The sequence below is a fragment of the Coregonus lavaretus genome (assembly GCF_964263955.1).
Source record: "Coregonus lavaretus genome assembly, chromosome: 6".
Classification (NCBI taxonomy): Eukaryota; Metazoa; Chordata; class Actinopteri; order Salmoniformes; family Salmonidae; genus Coregonus; species Coregonus lavaretus.
Window position 1 is genome coordinate 45,515,001 of NC_139993.1, and position 22,500 is coordinate 45,537,500.

At 47.1% G+C, this 22,500-nt stretch overlaps 1 protein-coding gene across 1 annotated transcript in view; it reads left to right on the forward strand.

Moving 5' to 3' along the window:
- The window catches only part of LOC311130280 (disabled homolog 1-like), a gene marked incomplete at both ends in the record, with an annotated part of 40,614 nt that overhangs the window by 14,687 nt on the left and 3,427 nt on the right, over positions 1-22,500 (forward strand). The window contains 9 exons of the mRNA XM_084163009.1: positions 1,523-1,662; positions 2,532-2,630; positions 4,613-4,744; positions 13,751-13,870; positions 14,036-14,074; positions 14,439-14,501; positions 17,797-17,850; positions 22,192-22,254; positions 22,476-22,500. The exon at positions 22,476-22,500 is cut by the window's right edge and continues 72 nt beyond it. Coding sequence (XP_084019135.1) covers positions 1,523-1,662; positions 2,532-2,630; positions 4,613-4,744; positions 13,751-13,870; positions 14,036-14,074; positions 14,439-14,501; positions 17,797-17,850; positions 22,192-22,254; positions 22,476-22,500 — 735 coding nt within the window. The remainder of the gene's footprint in view (positions 1-1,522; positions 1,663-2,531; positions 2,631-4,612; positions 4,745-13,750; positions 13,871-14,035; positions 14,075-14,438; positions 14,502-17,796; positions 17,851-22,191; positions 22,255-22,475) is intronic.

Sequence of the window (22,500 nt, forward strand, 5' to 3'; positions counted from 1 at the left end):
AATGGGGAGGAAGAGGGACAATGGGGAGGAAGAGGGAGATAATGGGGAGGAAGAGAGAGAATGGGGAGGAAGAGGGACAATGGGGAGGAAGAGGGAGAATGGGGAGGAAGAGAGAGAGAATGGGGAGGAAGAGGGAGAGAATGGGGAGGAAGAGAGAGAATGGGGAGGAAGAGGGACAATGGGGAGTAGGGACAATGGGGAGGAAGAGGGAGAATGGGGAGGAAGAGAGAGAGAATGGGGAGGAAGAGGGAGAGAATGGGAGAAAGAGAGAGAATGGGGAGGAAGAGAGATAATGGGGAGGAAGAGGGACAATGGGGAGGAAGAGAGAGAATGGGGAGGAAGAGAGAGAATGGGGAGGAAGAGGGACAATGAAGAGGGAGAGAATGGGGAGGGAGAGAATGGGAGAAAGAGAGAGAATGGGGAGGAAGAGAGAGAATGGGGAGGAAGAGGGACAATGGGGAGGAAGAGGGGGAGAATGGGGAGGAAGAGGGAGAGAATGGGAGAAAGAGAGAGAATGGGGAGGAAGAGAGAGAATGGGGAGGAAGAGAGAGAATGGGGAGGAAGAGAGAGAATGGGGAGGAAGAGAGAGATTGGGGAGGAAGAGAGAGAATGGGGAGGAAGAGAGAGAATGGGGAGGAAGAGGGACAATGGGGAGGAAGAGAGAGAATGGGGAGGAAGAGAGAGAGAATGGGGAGGAAGAGGGAGATAATGGGAGAAAGAGAGAGAATGGGGAGGAAGAGGGAGAGAATGTGGGGGAAGAGGGAGAATGGGGAGGAAGAGAGAGAATGGGGAGGAAGAGGGAGAATGGGGAGGAAGAGGGACAATGGGGAGGAAGAGAGAGAATGGGGAGGAAGAGAGAGAATGGGAGGAAGAGGGAGAATGGGGAGGAAGAGAGAGAATGGGGAGGAAGAGAGAGAATGGGGAGGAAGAGGGAGAGAATGGGAGAAAGAGAGAATGGGGAGGAAGAGGGAGAGAATGGGGAGGAAGAGGGAGAGAATGGGGAGGAAAGAGAGAGAATGGGGAGGAAGAGAGAGAATGGGGAGGAAGAGAGATAATGGGGAGGAAGAGAGAGAATGGGGAGGAAGAGGGAGATAATGGGAGAAAGAGAGAGAATGGGGAGGAAGAGGGAGAGAATGGGAGAAAGAGAGAGAATGGGGAGGAAGAGGGAGAGAATGGGAAAGAGAGAGAATGGGGAGGAAGAGAGAGAATGGGGAGGAAGAGAGAGAATGGGGAGGAAGAGAGAGAATGGGGAGGAAGAGAGAGAATGGGGAGGAAGAGGGAGAGAATGGGAGAAAGAGAGAGAATGGGGAGGAAGAGAGAGAAAATGGGGAGAAAGAGAGAGAATGGGGAGGAAGAGAGAGAGAATGAATTTGCCAATCAAATGATAGCAGAATATGTATGGCTTTCTTGCTCTTTACTGTGTACTAATGCTCTCTTTACAGCTGGATCATAATGAGGTGTGTGTGTGGTCGTGTGTGTACTGTACTGATCCTGTGTTGCTGTGTGTCTCTGTCTCTCTCAGGGCAGGATCGTAGCGAGGCTGGGTTGATCAGGCGGTTTAAGGGGGATGGCGTTCGCTACAAGGCTAAACTCATCGGTCTGGACGAAGTCACCGCCGCACGTGGAGACAAACTCTGTCAAGACTCCATGATGAAGCTCAAGGTGACTGTGTGTGTGTGTCTGTGTTTGACCCTGAGGCCAGGGAATGAGGGGGAAGGGGGAGGATGAAGATGGGGGAGAGAGGAGGTTAAGATGGGGGAGAGAGGAGGTTAAGATGGGGGAGAGAGGAGGTGAAGATGGGCGAGAGAGGAGGTGAAGATGGGGGAGAGAGGAGGTGAAGATGGGCGAGAGAGGAGAAGAAGATGGGGGAGAGAGGAGGTGAAGATGGGCGAGAGAGGAGGTGAAGATGGAGGAGAGAGGAGGTGAAGATGGGCGAGAGAGGAGGTGAAGATGGAGGAGAGAGGAGGTGAAGATGGGCGAGAGAGGAGGTGAAGATGGGCGAGAGAGGAGGTGAAGATGGGGGAGAGAGGCGGTGAAGATGGGGGTGAGAGGAGGTGAAGATGGGGGCGAGAGGAGGTGAAGATGGGCAAGAGAGGAGGTGAAGATGGGGGAGAGAGGAGGTGAAGATGGGCGAGAGAGGAGGTGAAAATGGAGGAGAGAGGAGGTGAAGATGGAGGTGAGGAGGATGATTACATGCTGGGTAATTGTGCAAGGGCAGGATGGAGTGAAAAATGAGAGGGGTGAGGAGAAAGGAGACAGAGACGAGGGTTGATGTTGGGATGGGCGGAAGAGAAGGATGAGGACTGAAGAGAGGTGAGGAGGGGTGAAGAGCGGAGGTAGATGGTCCATTGATCAACCTGTTTCCCAATTTGCTCATCCAGACAGAAAATCCATCCACACACACACACATACACACACACACAGACAGTCACTTCCGATTTGTCCTCTTCCCTGCTCTTCTACATCTACAGTAAGTAAGTCATGTGTGTGTATGTGTGTCTATAACCCTGTCACGTGGGTCTGTTCTGTAGGGTATAGCAGCGGCAGGGCGATCTAAAGGAGACCACAAACAGAAGGTGTTTTTAACCGTCTCCTTTGGAGGGATCAAGATCTTCGATGAGAAGTCTGGGGTAAGTTTCAGAGTGTGTGTGTCTGTGCGTGCGTGCTCCTGCGTGCCTGCATGTGTATGTATGCGTGTGTGTGCAATGTATGTGTAAGATATTGCTCCAGGGGGACAGGTGGACCTGTTAATGAGGCGGCTCTAAGGAGTCCCAGGGGAAATCAGGAGGACCTAATTGAAACCACCTCAGTAGATCAGAATACAGACCTGCTTTATCATCAGATTTACAGAGAATAGCGATGCAGTCTGTCTTCCTCTGTGTGTGTCTTTGTGTCTGGTTACTGGGGGGTTTGTTTGTGGTGCTTCTTATGTGCCAGGCTGCCACTAGGTGTGTGTGTGTGTGTGTGTGTGTGTGTGTGTGTGTGTGTGTGTGTGTGTGTGTGTGTGTGCCTTGCCTTTCAACATCCCACACTGCAGCCATATTGCTTACATCCCCATCCCTTCCTCCCTCCCTATGGATGGATGAGCTGGATTGGTGGTTGGATGAATGGATGGATGGATGAGCTGGATTGGTGGTTGGATGAATGGATGGATGGATGAGCTGGATTGGTGGTTGGATGAATGGATGGATGGATGAATTGGATTGGTGGTTGGATGAATGGATGGATGGATGAGCTGGATTGGTGGTTGGATGAATGGATGGATGGATGAGCTGGATTGGTGGTTGGATGAATGGATGGATGGATGAGCTGGATTGGTGGTTGGATGAATGGATGGATGGATGAGCTCTCTCATGGAGGAGGGAAGGTCAAGGAGGGAGAAGCCGTCTGAGATTGAGGAGAGGAGCGTGGGAACATTAATCTCTCCTCCATCCCCACAGAGGGCGAACGCTCGTGTTCTCTCTTTCCGTCATGGATGAATGGAACAGCCAGGAGGGGTGGAGAGAGGGCGAGGCCTTTAACAGAAAAAGAAAAAGTGTGTATGTCATCCCCTCCCCAGCCCCAGCCTGGTACAAGACATCTGGGTTCAATGGCCAATCTACAGGCATGGGATGTGTGTATGTGTGTGTGTTCATGCGCACGCGCGTGTGATCACAGAGGTCTCTCCTGCTGGGGGTGGGGGGCTCTTATTATTGTCAGGTAAGTCAATGGGAGTAATGATAATCATCAGCCTAGTTATTAAATATAGAACACATCAGTCACACACACAGAGTTACTGTCTCCTCCCGTACCACTGTGGCTGCTGCTGGGTGCTCTGTAGTACTGTCAGCTCTGTCAGAGCACTGTGTGGGGTTGACGGATGCACGTCCCTGTGTGTGTGTTTGGGCTCAATGCTATGTTTTGAGATTGCCTCTGTCTGTAGTGTCACATCCAGGGAGTAGATGTAGTGATCGACTCGACTGCCTGCAGAGACGCGACTGTCATTGTCACATACACACACAGTCACACACACATGCACACGCATGCACACATACACACACACACACACACACACACACACACACAGACACGCAGTCCCAGCTCTGGTTCCCTGGGACAACCAATGCCATCTGCCATGGGCACAGCCATCCCTCCCTGGCACAAACCACTCTGGCTAAACTGGGGGGAGTAGGGGAACTAAAGACCGTTAAATGTAGCAGGCGGGAGTGTGTGGGTCTGTGTCTGTGTGTGTGTGTGTGTGGGTCTGTGTCTGTCTGTGTGTGTGTGTGTGTGGGTTGAGGAGGTATAATCCCCCCCTCCTTCTGCCTGGCACAGAAACACAACACAGAGGCTCACAGGGAATAGTGGGACTGTATCCCTCCGTCTGGTCACATCCTGCTGAGGGCTGCCTGAGCTCTGAATAGAACTACTGCCAGATCATCCTCTCCTCTCCTCTCCTCTCCTCTCCTCTCCTCTCCTCTCCTCTCCTCTCCTCTCCTCTCCTCTCCTCTCCTCTCCTCTCCTCTCCTCTCCTCTCCTCTCCTCTCCTCTCCTCTCCTCTCCTCTTTCCTCTCCTCTATTCATCTCTAGATCAATGGTTCTGTCTCTGACTGTGTGTTTCCGTCTCTCTCAGGTCCTCCAGCACCACCATGCTGTCCATGAGATCTCGTACATCGCTAAAGACATCACGGACCACCGAGCCTTTGGCTACGTCTGTGGGAAGGAGGGAAACCACCGCTTCGTAGCTATCAAGACCGCTCAGTCGGTGAGTACCACACAATTTGTGAATGTGTGTGAGTGTATGTGCCTTTGTGTGTGTGTCCATGATCCTTATTGTCCTCTGCTAGCCCCGGGGAACATTGTCCTGTTGACATTTAGAGAATGACCCTTGAATCAGCTCTCAGCAGATAGATACATACAGAGCACAGTCTATCCTGCTGCTGTGGCATGTGTGTGTGTGTGTGTGTAGAATAGCGATAGAGTCTATATTCTCGCTATGTTGTTGTCTGTGTCTTAATCTCCTGTGGGTAGACAGAATCTGCCGGGACTGAATGGGATGCGTGAAATAATGAGCTACAGTAGTTTGGGTCTTTTTCATCACTGGTTATATGGACTAGGGGTGTGAACGTTTAAACATTCAACATTTAAATGAAATTGGGATCATTAACGTTAAGAGAAAAATACTAACCAAAAAAACAATGTGATTTTTGGGGTTTCTATTACAAAGTATGTCATTGCCCTTTTAAGACGCCACTGCCCCTGTTTACAACAACAATTAAAGCTGCAAGCAGCGTTGCCGGGGTTCAAGTTGTGGGCCCACTGTGCCACCATCAGGACAAATTGGACACATCGCCCAAGGATGAGCTACTTCTGTACTCCTTACCAAGCTTGGAAAATATCAGAACTCAACATCAACCAGATAATGCAATATGCTTTTGATGTATACTGAATAAAAATATAAACGCAACATGTAAAGTGTTGGCCCATGTTTCATGAGCTGAAATAAAAGATCACAGAAATGTTCCATATGCACAAAAAGCTTATTTCTCTCCAATTTTGTGCACAAATGTGTTTACATCGCTGTTAGTGAGCATTTCTCCTTTGCCAAGATAATCCATCCACCTGACAGGTGTGGCATATCAAGAAGCTGATTAAACAGCATAATCATTACACAGGTGCACCTTGTGCTCGGGACAATAAAAGGCCACTCTAAAATGTGCAGTTTTGTCACACAACACAATGCCACAGATGTCTCAAGTTTTGCGGGAGCATGCAATTGCCATGCTGACTGCAGGAATGTCCACCAGAGCTGTTGCCAGAGAATTGAATGATAATTTCTCTACCATAAGCCGCCTTCAATGTCGGCCTCACAACTGCAGACCACATGTAACCACGCCAGCCCAGGACCTCCACATCCGGCTTCTTCACCTGGTGATCGTCTGAGACCAGCACCCTCGGACAGCTGATGAAAACTGTGGGTTTGCACAACTAAAGAAGTTCTGCACAAACTGTCAGAAACCGTCTCAGGGAAGCTCATCTGCGTGCTCGTCGTCCTCACCAGGGTCTTTACCTGACTGCAGTCTGGCGTTGTAACAGACTTCAGTGGGCAAATGCTCACCTTCGATGGCCACTGGTGTGCTCTTCAAGAATGAATCCCGTTTTCAACTGTACCGGTTTCAACTGTACCGGGCAGATGGTAGATGTGGGGGCGAGTGGTTTACTGATGTCAATGTTGTGAAAAGAGTGCCCCATGGTGGTGGTGGGGTTATGGTATGGGCAGGCATAAGCTACAATTGCATTTTATCGATGGCAATTTGAATGAACAGAGATACCGTGACCAGATCCTGAGGCCCATTGTCATGCCATTCATCCTCCGCCATCCCCTCATGTTTCAGCATGATAATGCGTGGCCCCATGTCGCAAGGATCTGTACACTGAAACACTGGACATTTCCCAGTTCTTCCATAGCCTGCATACTCACCAGACATGTCACCCATTGCGCATGTTTGGGATTTTCTGGATCGACGTGTACAACAGTGTGTTGCAGTTCCCGCCAATATCCAGCAACTTCGCACAGCCATTGAAGAGGAGTGGGACAACATTCCACAGGCCACAATCAACAGCTTGATCAACTCTATGCGAAGGAGATGTGTCACACTGCATGAGGCAAATGGTCACACCAGATACTGACTGTTTTTCTGATCCACGGCCCTACATTTTTTTAAAGGTATCTGTGACCAACAGATGCATATCTGTATTCCCAGTCATGTGGAATCCATAGATTAGGGCTAATGAACTGTAACTTAGTAAAATCTTTGAAATTGTTGCATGTTGTGTTTATATTTTTGTTCAGTGTATTTTCTCCCTCGCTCACCTGTCCATCTCCTCATTTGAATTCTATGCTGTCACTGTCACTTGTCCACTCAAGCTTAACATTGTTGTCATCTATCGTCCACCAGGTGGTCCTCTGTAGCTCAGCTGGTAGAGCACGGCGCTTGTAACGCCAAGGTAGTGGGTTCGATCCCCGGGACCACCCATACACAAAAATGTATGCACGCACGACTGTAAGTCGCTTTGGATAAAAGTGTCTGCTAAATGGCATATTATTATTATTATATTAGGTGATCTTAGAGTTCCTCAATGAATTTGACAGCTTGATAAGCTCATTGCCTGATGATGGCTCACCACTCTTCGTACTTGGCGACTTCAACCTCCCGACATCTGCCTTTGATTCACTTCTTTCCAACTTTCTCTTTCCCCGCCTTGCCTCTTTTGACCTCACCCTTTCCCAGTCCCCTCCCACTCACAAGGCAGGCAATATGATTGACCTCATCTTTACCAGAGGGTGTTTGCCTACTAGTCTCACTGCGTCCCCTAGGTCTCTGATCACTACTTTGTTTCCTTTTCTGTCCCCCTTTCCTCCAACCCTAGCCAATCAGCCCCTACCCAGATGGTCCTGCGCCGTCACAATCTTCGCTCTCCGTCTCCCACTACTCTCTCCTCTCCTCTTCTATCCTATCATCTCTCTCTTCTGCTAAATTCTTCTCCCTCCTGTCTCCTGATTCTGCATCTTCAACCCTACTCTCCTCCCTTTCCGCATCCTATGACTCGCACTGTCCCTTTTCCTCCCTGTCGGCTCGGCCCTCCACTTCTGCCCCGTGGCTGAGCTGCGGGCAGCTGAGCGAAAATGGAGGAAAACTAAACTTCTGAAGGACCAATTATCCTTTCACTCCCTCCTCTCTACCTTCTCTTCCTCTACATCCGCTGCTAAAGCCACTTTCTATCACTCCAACCCTAGGAAATGATTTCCCCCCTTCTCTTCCCTCCTTAATCCTCCAACCCCACCCTCCTCCCTCTCTCCGGACAACTTTGTCAACCACTTTGAAAAGAAGGTTGACGACATCCACTCCTCAATCACTCAGCCTATTGAGTCCACTGGTCCTATTCACACAGAAATAGCCTACGCCTTGACCTCTTTCTCCCCTCTCTCTGCAGATGAAATCTTGTGACTAGTGAGGTCCGGCCGCCCGACAACCTTCCCGCTCGATCCCATCCCCTCCTCCCTTCTCCAGACCATCTCTGGAGACTTTCTCCCATTCCTCACTTCCCTCATCAACTCATCCCTGACCACTGACTGTGTCCTCTCTGACTTCTAAATGGCCCGAGTCGCTCCCCTTCTCAAGAAGCCAACAGTCTCTGACCAACTCTCTCGCTATCTCTCTCAGAACTAACTATTTGGCAGAGGCTTTCCGCACTGCCAAAGCTAAATCTCTATCCTCTGTTCTCATCCTACTAGATCTATCCACTGCCTTCGACACCATGAACCATCAGATCCTCCTCTCCACCCTCTCAGGGCTGGGCATCTCAGACTGATGCCCACTCTTAGATTGCACTCTACCTGGCAGGCCGCTCCTACCAGGTGACGTGGAGAGGATCTGTGTCTGCACCACATACTCTCACGACTGGTGTCCCCCAGTGCTCGGTTCTAGGCCCTCTCCTCTTCTCGCTGTACACCAAGTCACTGGGCTCCATGACATGGTCTCTCCTATCATTGCTATGCGGATGACACAATACTTTTTCTCCTTCCACCCTTCTGACACCCAGGTGGTGACACGCATCTCTGCGTGCCTGGCAGACATCTCAACTTGGATGTCGGCCCACCACCTCAAGCTCAACCTCGACGACATGGAGTTGCTCGCTCAAAGACCTCTCCATCACTTTTGACAACTCCACAGTGTCCTCCTCCCAGAGTGCAAAGAACCTTGGCATGACCCTGGACAACACCCTGTTGTTCTCTGCAAACATCAAAGCATTAACTCGCTCCTGTAGGTTCATGCTCTACAACATCTGTAGAGAATGACCCTACCTCATACAGGAAGCGGCGCAGGTCCTAATCCAGGAACTTTTCATCTCCCGCCTGGACTACTGCAACTCGCTGTTGGCCGGGCTCCCGGCTTGTGCCATCAAGCCCCTCAGTTGTGTTGTGACAAGGTAGGGGGGTACACAGAAGACAGCCCTATTTGGTAAAAGACCAAGTCCATATTATGGCAAGAACAGCTAAAATAAGCAAAGAGAAATAACAGTTCATCATTACTTTGACATGAAGGTCAAGAGCAGTCTCAAAAACCATCAAGCACTATGATGAAACTGGCTCTCATGAGGACCGCCACAGGAATGGAAGACCCAGAGTTACCTCTGCTGCAGAGGATAAAGTTCATTCGAGTTACCAGCCTCAGAAATTGCAGCCCAAATAAATGCTTTACTGAGTTCAAGTAACAGACACATCTTAGCATCAACTGTTCAGAGGAGACTGTGTGAATCAGGCCTTCATGGTCGAATTGCTGCAAAGAAACCACTACTAAAGGACACCAATAAGTAGAAGAGACTTGCTTGGGCCAAGAAACACGAGCAATGGACATTAGACCGCTGGAAATGTGTCCTTTGGTCTGGAGTCCAAATTTGAGGTTTTTGGTTCCAACCGCCGTGTCTTTGTGAGACGCGTGTGGGTGAATGGATGATCTCCGCGTGTGTATTTCCCACCATAAAGCATGGAGGAGGAGGAGGTGTTATGGTGTGCGGGTGCTTTGTTGGTGACACTGTCTGTGATTTATTTAGAATTCAAGGCACACTTAACCAGCATGGCTACCACAGCATTCTGCAGCGATACGCCATCCCATCTGGTTTGGGCTTAGTGGGACTATCATTTGTTTTTCAACAGGACAATGACCCAACACACCTCCAGGCTGTGCAAGGGCTATTTTACCAAGAAGGAGAGTGATGGAGTGCTGCATCAGATGACCTGGCCTCCACAATCCCCCGACCTCAACCAAATTGAGATGGTTTGGGATGAGTCGGACCGCAGAGTGAAGGAAAAGCAGCCAACAAGTGCTCAGCATATGTGAGAACTCCTTCAAGACTGTTGGAAAAGCATTCCAGGTGAAGCTGGTTGAGAGAATGCCAAGAGTGTGCAAAACTGTCATCAAGGCAAAGGGTGGCTATTTGAAGAGTCTCAAATATAAAATATATTTTGATTTGTTTAACACTTTTTTGGTTACTACATGATTCCATGTGTTATTTCATAGTTTTTATGTCTTCACTGTTATTCTACAATGTAGAAAATAGTAAAAATAAAGAAAAACCCTTGAATGAGTAGGTGTTCTAAAACTTTTGACCGGTAGTGTATATGAACAATATAACAATTAAGATGTACAGACTATGGCATAAGGGAACGATGAGCGGATAAGAGGCAAGCCGTAATTTCGATTAAGACAATGAGCGAACTCAGACGGACGATATGCCTATTTGTTCAGGACTTTTGAAATGGACAGCGACATAATTCAGAACATGGGCCATTCTTACAGTATTCTCCCTGTACACCAAGTCAGAAACGTAGGATAAATAAAGGGGGCATATAAGCAGACAATGAAAGCTTTTACAATATTCGATGATGACATTTCTCTAAAACTGGCTATAGGCTACATGTGCACCACCAAGTCAGAACAGTAGACTAAGATATGAGGGGAAAAGGGACCAAATTATTAGGGTGAGACACATGGACTACTAACAGCTTACTACATAACATACACTTAGTATTACTTTCTTAGCTACAGTATACATATATCCCTGGCATATTATATCATTTATGCAGCAGCATACAAGACTTAGGCCTATTTTTCGTCTGGCATTCTCTGGATTTATGGCGCTTTCAAGACAACTGGGAACTCTGAAAAAACGAGGTCGAATCATGATGTCAGTGATCTTCAGGTCGGAAAGTCGGCGCTCTAGAAAGACACCAGACCGAGTTCCCGACTTGGAATACCGAGTTGGATGACCGTTCAAAGTGTATTTTCCCAGTCTGAGCTCAGAGTTCCCAGTTGTCTTGAACGCACCGAAGTCTGAGATTTCACAGTTCCAAGTTCTGTGTTCCCAGTTGTTTTGAACCCGGCAGAAGTCATGCTGGATTGACAGCATGGCCAATGTATTCAACCTTTTCTGGCCCATGGTGTTGCGTGTGAATGTTTATCCTGTTATGCTTGTAAAAGAGACCCTTTCAGACAAATGTTTTAAATCCTTAAACCCAGACTTGGACCACACACCCTCTCCACCGAATAGCAGGCAGGGAAGCAAAATAGTGATTACTTTGCATCGCAGTTAGCCACTGATTCCTTCCAAACCACTCATTGTTGAATTTGCGATTCCCGATTTGTGTAATGTTAATGGCCAATGAGCACCGAGACGTTTTATCTATCATTTTTCTTCAAATGACAAGAATTGAAAAGGATTTGCCAGTAGATTGTCAACATGATTCATGATGATAACTGCTTGTCTAGCTTCTTAGCTTGCTAGCTAAGATTTTGAAAATATGATGTTGACATGATCAGTCCAATCAAAGCTAAGGTAAATATAACGTGATTTTACGTCATTTTACCTGTGGCCAATGACCTTGAGCCTTTTTCGACGGGCACTTCTAATGTAAATCTATGGCAGCACCCAACGGGGCTTGAACTGGCTAGCTCTCCCTGAAGATTCTGTGGTGACGTAGTGTCCCCATTTTTTTTTTAGCTAAACAGGTAGGGCTTAAAACAGGTGGGGCTCTGCCACACCTGCCCTGAATGACGGGTCACCACTGAATGTAAATTACTAGGTAAATAGGTAAACTATTATACTATGGGGTTGTCTGATTTTGCAGGGAGCATCTGTGAGTGATGATGGTAGCAGAGGGGTTGCCGTGCGGTGTGCATCTGTGAGTGTTGAGGGGAGCAGGGAGGGGCCGTGCGGTGTGATGAGGGGAGCAGGGAGGGGCCGTGCGGTGTGATGAGGGGAGCAGGGAGGGGCCGTGCGGTGTGTTGAGGGGAGCAGGAAGGGGCCGTGCGGTGTGATGAGGGGAGCAGGGAGGGGCCGTGCGGTGTGATGAGGGGAGCAGGGAGGGGCCGTGCGGTGTGATGAGGGGAGCATGGAAGGGGAGTAGTGATGTGAGTTTCGGTTCTTTTTACTGACTCAAATCTTTTCAACTCGTTCAGTAAAATGTTTAATCTTTCGACTCATTTAATTCATTTAATTCAGTAATGCCCAAAGCACACAGGACCTCTACCAGTGAACAATGAACTGAAAACTTGAAAGAGTCATGATTTTCGTTCACCATAGGGGGTCAATTGGAGTCATTTGTGACTGAGACTTATAAAAGTGTGCTTTAAACGATGTACATTTGTGATTGCTAGCGAAACAAATGAGATTATCTATTGATACATTTGAAAGTCTAGTTGCAGCCGCAACCGTACTAGATTTGCGAACGATTCTTGGCAGAATGACTCGACTGCTGTGAGGGAGATAAGCATATATAATTTCTGAACTGCAGCAGCCATAGCCGTGGGAAGTAGGGGTGCTGAGTGTGCTGCAGCACCCCCTGAATAATCCAAATGAAAAAACATATATTCTCACAAAAGTAGTGCACTGGGCCTTTAAAAGTCCTTTATTAGCGGGTATACAGTATCTTCTTCTCTATGCTGCCTGTAGCATGGTCTATGTCTGTGCGCACATGATAGACAGTTGGAAGTTGGAGCACGTGTCCGGAGCCGGTGAGGAGGGGGAGCGCGTATTAATCCTGCTGTAAAATTAATTGTGGCCAGCAGGTCAAATGAACGACTAAAATGAACGAGTCATGACTCTCGAGTCAGTAAAAAGAGTTGTTCAAAAACAAGGAATCGTTTGCGAACTGCACATCACTAAGGGGGAGAGAGATAGCAACCAAGTCGACTCACGCTGGTAGACTAACTTATTGCTAGTTATTTATCATCTCATCTGATTACATAGTACCTGTCTTGACCGCATCAAACTTTGGCTGAGAGTTTTCTTTTGCGAGGGTTTAGACTTCATAAACCGCCGAAACTCTCAATTTCAAACACGTGTAGACCCAGAAGTTAATCACGCAGCTGACCAAATTACGCTGGATTTTACTTCTGGTGTAACCGAGATTATCTGTGTCTGTGTGTCTGTGTTTTGTCTGTGTTTCATCTGAGGCTCTCTCTCTGCTCTCTGATGCCATATTGATTTCCCATAGCCACTCGATGAGTGTGTGAGTGTGTGTAACTGTCTCTAACAACCCATCCATCCTCCCAGGAACTGACCTGGAGTCCTGTGACACACACAACCCAGCAAGCTGCCATGTATTCCTGAGGTTGCAAAGAGTTCAGTACCTGTAGTGTTTTCTGAGAATACAGAGACGACAAGACAGAGCTGTCTCTCTGTCCACTCCTCATTATACAGAGAGAGGAGAGAGAGACGATAGAGGGAACAGAGAAAGTGATGACAGAGAGAGGAAAGAAAGAGATGACGAAAGACAGAGAAGAGAAAGGGATGAGAGATGGTATGAATGAGAGGAGGGAGAGGTCAGACAAATTACATGATTTAAGTAAGACTCTATCAGAGTTCAGACGTGGTAGGAAGTAGGAACAAGTTGGAACCCAACACTATACTGGTGATGTCCTTGTAGTTCTCCAAACACTGTCTGTGAACTCCCTGTTAGACCTCAATCAAATATTAAACATGTTCTATATTTAATTGTTCCCTTAGAATCCCCAGCTCTCTGCTCTGAAGCTGTTCATAGTGAAACTAAAGCATCACATGTGTGTGCGTACGTGTGTGTGCGCGCATGCTTGTGTATGTGTGTGTGAGAGTGTGTCTGCCTGTATATGTGCATGCTTGCGTGCTTGCGTGTGTGTTGTGTTAACCACAGAGCTATATAACAATGTTCTACTTCCTCTCCCCCTCCCAGGCAGAGCCAGTGATCCTGGACCTCCGGGACCTGTTCCAGCTCATCTATCAGATCAAACAGAGAGAGGAGATGGAGAAGAAAGCCCAGAAGGACAAACAGTGTGAACAGGCTGTGTACCAGGTACACACACACACAATACACACAATGTTTACTATCTGATTATTATTGGTGCTGCTGCCTCTATCTGTCAACTACACTGATCTGCTTCCATCTCCTCTTCCCTCTCTACTCTCCTCCTCCCCTCTCTCCTTTCTTCCCCCTCTCCATCTGTCCCTCTGTCTTCAGACTATTCTGGAGGAAGATTTGGAGGATCCGGTCTACCAGGTAACTTCCAAACACCAATCAAAATGCTTCTCTAATGCTGTTCTATCCAATCAGCATGTTTCTCTCTAATGCTTCTTGCAATCTTTCAATCTCCTTGCCTGTTTATCTGTGTCTGTAGGGGATTGTGGGGGAGTCCCAGGATTCTTGTCAGATGAATGGAGTTGTCTGTGTGTGTGTATGTGAGTGTGTGTGCGTGCGTGTATGTGTGAAGTTTTCTGGGATTGCTTGGGGGCGGGACCTACAGATGATTCTGTTTGACCAATCACATCTTTGCATCATATTCTGAGCCTGTCCTTTTCTTCTATTCCTATGTCATATTTGTTTCTTTATTCCTCCTCTCCTCTCCCTGCTGCCTGTGTTGTAGTACATTGTGTTTGAGGCGGGACACGAGCCCATCCGCGACCAATCAGAAGAGAGCATTTATCAGGTACAAGCCTCTCTCCTCTGCTTGGATCTGATTGGTGGAGTTGTGTTGGTGATAGGAGCAGGGTTCCAATGGGAATAGAGATTATTTGAGAATAGCCTCAGGGTCGTTCCATGTCATTTCAACAAGCCATGACACCCATCATCTCAGATTGTACTGAAATCTCTGAGAAATTAAGGTAATTGTTTGCACCCAAATTGGCCATTTTAATTTATAGCATTGATATAATATTAAATAAATATAGCACCTATCATCCAATTTGGGCCACACTTATTCTAACAATGAGTAAGACATGAGGAATCCAAATAAATTGTCAAAAGTCACCCATGGACCCCCCCACACCCCACGCCAATCCCACCCCAACAACGAGTATATAGTATCAGTTGTTTATGTCTGACAAGTATTATGGAGCTGCGGCTCAGAGTATTATTTCTTGATCCAATGTAATGTATTCTCAGTACATTTCATGGTGTTTCTTTTCCCCTGTTCAGAGAAATTAGTCATTGAAATTGTTAGGTTTATGTCCCATCTTACATCTTGATATTACCAGGTTCTAACCACTATATGGTGCTGTTCCTGCTATTAGGTGATGAAAAAAAAAATCAAATGTAAGTTAATGCTACCTATATTAGCATTTTCGCGCTTCATATCCAAATCATCTATAAGTAATGTCATTGAGTTACACAATCCATTTTTTTATGCTTTATGATGATTTGGATATGAAGCGTGGAAATGCTAAAATATAGCTACCATTGACTTGCATTGCAACAGCACCATCTAATGGTCAGAACTTGGTAATATCAGGATGTAGGATGGGACATAAACCTAACAACTTCAATTACTAATTTCTCTGAACAAGGGAAAAAAACATCACGAAATTCACTGAGAATACATTACATAGGATGAAGAAACAATACGCAGAGCCGCAGCTCCATACTACTTGTCAGACATAGAGAACTGTTACAATATATTCGTTGTTGGGGTGGGATTGGCGTGGGATGTGGGATGTCCGTGGGTGGCTTTTGACCATTTCTTTGGATGTCTAACTCATTGTTAGAAAAAGGTTTGGTCCAAATCGGATGTTAGGTACTATATTTATAAATATTATATGAATCCTATAAATGTATCAATTAGCTTAATTTCTCAGAGATCAAATTATATTTCAACAAAATAATGTTGCAGGAATGCTAATCTTATCTGTTTCTAACATCTGAGATGGTGGGTGTCAAAATCCTATTTGTTGTTGTTTGAGGTGGAACGGCCCCTCACCAACCGCTTCACTACTGACAGACACACCACTGAAACCTGAGAGAAACATTAACACACATGCATGAGTAAGCAGACCCCTCGTCCTTCCCCCTCTTTCTGAGGAGATGAAAGAGGGAAAGAAAGATTCAACACCAGGCTCTCGTTTGATCTTTAAAAATAATAGAATGAAAATAGAGCTCGATCTAACACACACACGCAAAAAGGCGTGTTAGAATTGTGCCACAGAGGAACCAACAGATGAATAAAGATCTGCCTCTGGAAATAAACAACCAGAGAGATGGAGAGATGAAGAAGGATGAGAGAGGAAATAAACAAGAGAACTAGAGAAGAGAGAGAGGGATTAGGAAAGATGGAGGAAGGAGAGATGGAGAGAGTACTCAGGTGTTGGTAGTCAGACTATTATGACAGACGTTTTTGTCCCATCAGGTTTTTATTGACATTTCCATTCACAACAGATCAATCAGGTGGATTAGTTTGATAGTCTGACATCGCAGGGACAATCAATCATCAGTCAATAGAACAAAACATATAGAGACGTTGTCCTGTATCAATCTGTCTGTATCACAGCTCAGGAAAATACCCAGATGCAGACAGTTCGAATAACGGACGTTTATTATACAAACAGGGGGCAGGCAAAGGACAGGTCAAGGGCAGGCAGAGGTCGGAGGTCCAGGGCAGAGTCCGTAAGGTACAGAGCGGCATGCAGGCTCAGGGTCAGGGCAGGAAGAGGTCAGTAATCCAGGGCAGTGTCAAACGGTACAGAACGGCAGGCAGGCTCAGGGCCAGGGCAGGAAGAGGTCAGTAATCCAGGGCAGTGTCAAACGGTACAGAACGGCAGGCAGGCTCAGGGCCAGGGCAGGAAGAGGTCAGTAATCCAGGGCAGTGTCAAACGGTACAGAACGGCAGGCAGGCTCAGGGTCAGGGCAGGCAGTGGTCAGTAGTCCAGGGCAGTGTCAAACGGTACAGAACGGCAGGCAGGCTCAGGGCCAGGGCAGGAAGAGGTCAGTAATCCAGGGCAGTGTCAAACGGTACAGAACGGCAGGCAGGCTCAGGGTCAGGGCAGGAAGAGGTCAGTAATCCAGGGCAGTGTCAAGCGGTACAGAACGGCAGGCAGGCTCAGGGTCAGGGCAGGAAGAGGTCAGTAATCCAGGGCAGTGTCAAACGGTACAGAACGGCAGGCAGGCTCAGGGTCAGGGCAGGAAGAGGTCAGTAATCCAGGGCAGTGTCAAATGGTACAGAACGGCAGGCAGGCTCAGGGTCAGGGCAGGAAGAATGATCAAAACCGTGAAAACTTGAAAACAGGAGTACGAAAAACACGCTGGTAGGCTTGACGAGACGAACCGCAACAGACAAACAGAGAACACAGGTATAAATACACAGGGGATAATGGGGAAGATTGGCGACACCTGGAGGGGGGTGGAGACAATCACAAAGACAGGTGGAACAGATCAGGGTGTGACAGTCTGTCTGTCTCTCTCTCTCTCTCTCTCTCTCTCTGTGACTTTGTCTTAAAAGACCCTAATCCACAGGGTTTGGCCAAAAGTAGTGCACAACATGAGGAATATGGTGTCATTTGAGACATAGCCACAGAAAGACAGACAGACACACCAGTTTATTACATGTCTCTCTCTGTGATAAGAGCACATTGATCCACTTTATTGGAGAGAGAGAAGGGGAGAGAGAGAGAGCTGCTCATACATCAGACTGATAGACTAAATGAAGCCTCAACTCATAGATTTGAATACAGATTACATCACTCATTCTCTCTCTCTCGCACGAACGCACGCACACACACACGCACATACGCACACACACACGCACACATACCCTCAGATGCAAGCTATAAGGGACAATAATGTCCAGGCTTTAGTCTCTATATATTTGTCTGTAAGGCTTTATTTTATAGTCTTGTGTTGCTTTGGTATTTACTACGATAGGTACTTTTTGGTACATAAAAAATGAAGGTTGTCGTGGTAACAAAAGCTAACGTGTGGTTGGTGGGCTGTGTGGTGATTGGTTGATTGTCCAGGTTCCGACCAGCCAACAGAAGGAGGGGGTATATGACGTCCCCAAGAGACACCCAGTGAGTCCAGCTGTGTGTGCCTGTCCCCCCCTTGTGTCCCCCGTGGTGCTATGGTGTGTCCTGTGGATACCCTGTGGTGTGGCTTTGTGGTGGTGCTGGGTGGAGTCGCTGTGTATGTGGATAGGAGTGGGTTTGGGTGGGGTTTGCTCTGTGCTAGGTGCTGGTTGCATGCAGTGTGGTGGCAGGTGTATGTGTGTGCATTGCATGCAGTGTGGTGTCTTGGTGATGCATGGCTGGCTGTGGTCTGCTGGTGAATGAACAAACATGTTCTGACAATAGTAGAACAAAACAGATTGGTAAGAGAGCGAGTGTGTGTGTGTGTGTGTGTATGTGTGTACACGCCTTTGTGTGTGTGTCATTCAAGTTGACCTTGACCATTGTCATGATGCAACAGAACTCTCCATGTCCTTTTATGATCTTATTAAACATGGTAGTTAAACATCTCTCTGTTTCATTAGCTAATAACTCTATCCTCATAACCAGTATAGTAGCTATTCTACACCTGCTACAACTACTCCATCTCTGACACCTGTCTAAAAAAAAACAATTCTAACTGTAGGGAGGGTGCCTCACTGTCTGTGTAGAAATTGCTACTATAGCCAAAATCTGCCCCCTTCCTCCTATACTCCCACTGGTCTCTCCTAGCTCACACTGCAGAACACACACATACACACACAAACACACACACACACACACACACTGTACAGTCGTAATCAGACGGTGTGGGTCGTGGCTGTCGGTTTTGTCCTGTGTTGCTGTATTATCCCAGCAGTGCTAAGAGGCTTAAAGCGGTGAGATCCCACAGCCCTACTGCTGTCCTTAACCACCCCACAACACTGACACCTATTGGCTTTGTGTTCGATACATACCTGTGTGTGTCTGGTGTTATTATACGGTGCTATAGCCAGTAGGGTCTGACACCTCTGTCTAAACCATATGCTTCACGGTCATTTAGTCTGTCGCCTTCTGTCTCTCAATGCTATTAACACACACATAGACACACACCCACACATACACACATACACACACACACACAAGCACGTACATACGAATGCACACACACACACACACTCACACAAACACACACATAAAAGAGACAAGTACTACTTTAATCTCCTGAGTCCTTGACCCTGTGTGAGTTTGCACAATCTGTTGATTTAAAATGCCTCATTCCCTGGCCCTGACCCAACAGAGGTCAGCCTATTATCATCTGGCAATGAAGCACAAGTAGGCTAGTGTGTGTGTGTGTGTGTATGCATCCATGCACATGTGTGTGTGTGTTTAGTGAGACAGGAGATCAGCGAGGTGGGTGTTAATTAAGGGGGCTGCATTAATCGTATGCAAAACCATGCCCATACTAATTACTGTTTCCTCAGAGACCAATAATTGAAAGGTGGTTGTCGCAGTGATGAGGAGAAAGGGATGGGCAGAGAGAGAGTGATATAGATGGAAGAGGAATCTGATGTAATGAGCTGTGTGTGTGTGTGTGTGTGTGTGTGTGTGTGTGTGTGTGTGTGTGTTTGTGTGTGTGTTTGTGTGTGTGTGTGTGTGTGTGTGTGTGTGTGTGTGTGTGTGTGTGTGTGTGTGTGTGTGTGTGTGTGTGTGTGTGTGTGTGTTTGTGTGTGTGTTTGTGTGTGTGTGTGTGTGTGTGTGTGTGTTTGTGTGTGTGTGTGTGTTTGTGTGTGTGTGTGTGTGTGTGTGTGTGTGTGTGTGTGTGTGTGTGTGTGTGTGTGTGTGTGTGTGTGTGTGTGTGTGTGTGTGTGTTTGTGAACAGTTAAAGTATCTACATGTAATATTCTATCCCTCCACCTCAACTCACCCTCAAATCAAATTAAATCAAATGTTATTTGTCACATGACCTTACCGTGAAATGCTTACTTACAAGCCCTTAACCAACAATGCAGTTTTAAGAAAAATAAGAGTTAAGAAAATATTTACTAAATAAACTAAAGTAAAAAGAAAGTAACAATAAAATAACAATAACGAGGCTATATACAGGGGGTACAGAGTCAATGTGCGGGGGTACAGGTTAGTCGAGGTAATTAAGGTAATATGTACATGTAGATAGGGGTAAAGTGACTATGTCTCCATGTGTCTGTTTTTGTTTGAGTGTCTGATACATAATTTCTCTGTCTGGATGTTTCCATTCCATCTGCCATCCCATGTGGCTGTGCAGAGTACTCAGAATGCTCATCATCCTCATCATCATCAACAACATCATCATCAAGATCATCATCATCAATATCATCATCATCCTCATCATCATCACCAACAACAACATCATCATCATCCATCATCATCATCATCATCCATCATCATCATCATCATCATCATCACCAGCAACATCATCAACAACAGCAGCAGCCAGTGGAGAGCCACTCACTGATATATCTCATGGATATGGACAGTGTATGGACACCACAGGTAAGGTGCACTGTGAAGGACTAGCCTGCTCAACTCTTCATACACAAGTCTCTGGGTGCAGCCTGCCAGGGTTATAAGGACAATACAAATGATAGAGGAGAAAAAGGCACACTCACTGAAAGTGATCTATATTTTTGTAACCTCTGCTGCTACAAATGAATGTAAAACGACAGTATCTAAAGACTGAAGGAAGGGGGTGGGGGGGGGGGGGGGGGGGTAGAGAGAGATGGAAAGAGAGTGAGAGGAAGAGAGGGGGAGAGAGGAGGGTCTTTAAAGCTGACATCAGAGAGACAGAGAAGATGAGGGGAGAGGGAGGTGGTCAGGTCAGATGGAGGGATGGGAGGAGGTGAGAGGGATGGAGGGATGGGAGAGGGATGGAGGGATGGGAGGAGGTGAGAGGGATGGAGGGATGGGAGAGGGATGGAGGGATGGGAGGAGGTGAGAGGGATGGAGGGATGGGAGAGGGATGGAGGGATGGGAGGAGGTGAGAGGGATGGAGGGATGGGAGAGGGATGGAGGGATGGGAGGAGGTGAGAGGGATGGAGGGATGGGAGAGGGATGGAGGGATGGGAGGAGGTGAGAGGGATGGAGGGATGGGAGAGGGATGGAGGGATGGAGGGATGGGAGAGGGATGGAGGGATGGGAGGAGGTGAGAGGGATGGAGGGATGGGAGAGGGATGGAGGGATGGGAGAGGGATGGAGGGATGGGAGAGGGATGGAGGGATGGGAGGAGGTGATGGGTCAATATTTGGTCATCTTGTCCAACAGAGAGGGTCTGACTCACTCCTCTCACAGCTCATTAATAACACAGAGGATATACTCAGCTCAGTAACGACCCAGTCTACGTATATAGGGCCTCTGGTCAAAAGTAGTGCACTATATTGGGAATAGGGTGCCATTTGGGATGCAGACCCACTTACACACAGTGTTCACACAGTCACATTAGTAACACACTACAGTGACCACATTGACCACAGAGGCCAGAAGTGACCCTCCCTCAGCTCTGGGAGATTCAAACTAACACTATCATAGGTGTCAGTAGGTTCAGTTAAAAGAAAGACAGAATAGCATCAGTGTACAGTATATACACTATCTTCCTCAGTGGCTTTCTATCAGTCAGTAATAGTAGTTAACTGAACTCCTCCTCTGTCCTCCTCTCTCACTAACAGCACAGATACTCCATTCATCTGTATGGCTAGAAACGACACGCTCTCTGATCCATTATCTGATAGATAGAAAGAAGTAGAACACACACACACACTTTAAGCATTGGAATATAATAAGAGCGTCATGGTCTATGTGTGACCTATTAGTTTAACTAGCGGAGCCAGAAGGCAGACGTTGTTATCTGTGCAGACATTATCCCCAGAACCCTATACAGCAATATACTGGAGCTATATGTATCTCTATAGAGGGCTCTGATTTTTGCTAATCTCTGACCATGTAAATCCTCACAACTTTAATAACTAAAAAAAGACTCTTATTTTCTCCAGTCACCACAGGGATAAAGACCTTATTAATGTTAGAAAGAGATTGATGTAAAAAAAAGAGACATGTTAAATAGATAGATATGAAAGAGAGGGATTTTGAAGAAAGAGAGGTGTGTGTATATATAGAGAGATATGAGAGGATATTGAGATTTGTAGTTCAGAGTAACTTGAATTTGGTAGGTATGTCACCTCCACCAATAATATTACTCCATGACATCATCATCTAACGCGTCCCTGTCCGTCTACCTGTGGCGCTGTTTGATGATGTCACTGTGCCCGACAGAGGTAGGTACCTGGTTGCGTGAGGCATGTTGCGTGTTCCGTGTTTTCGTGAAAGGTGTTGCATGTATGTTGGGACACGCAATGCTGTACGTTGCTATTGTAGCCATGACGTCTGACGGCTGTGAACTCTCTTTCTGATTGGCAGAATATCAACCAATTAGAGCTTTTCGGAGACATCTCCACACTCCCGGACATCTACTCACCCTCGGTGAGTACACCCCCCCTCCTCTCTACCTCTCATGACCTTTGACCTGGTTTAGCTGATGGAGGAATCATGTTGTTTGTATTGGCTGGTACGAATCAAGCATACAGTGAACTGTAGTGTAAGTGTGTGTCTGTGTGTCTGTTTGGCTGTTTGGCCTGCCACCTGTGGGTGTAAAGTGTTTTTAACCTGTTCCTCTCCCTTTCCCTCACCCTCTCCTCCCCCAGACCCCTGCCTCTCCAGCCAACACCC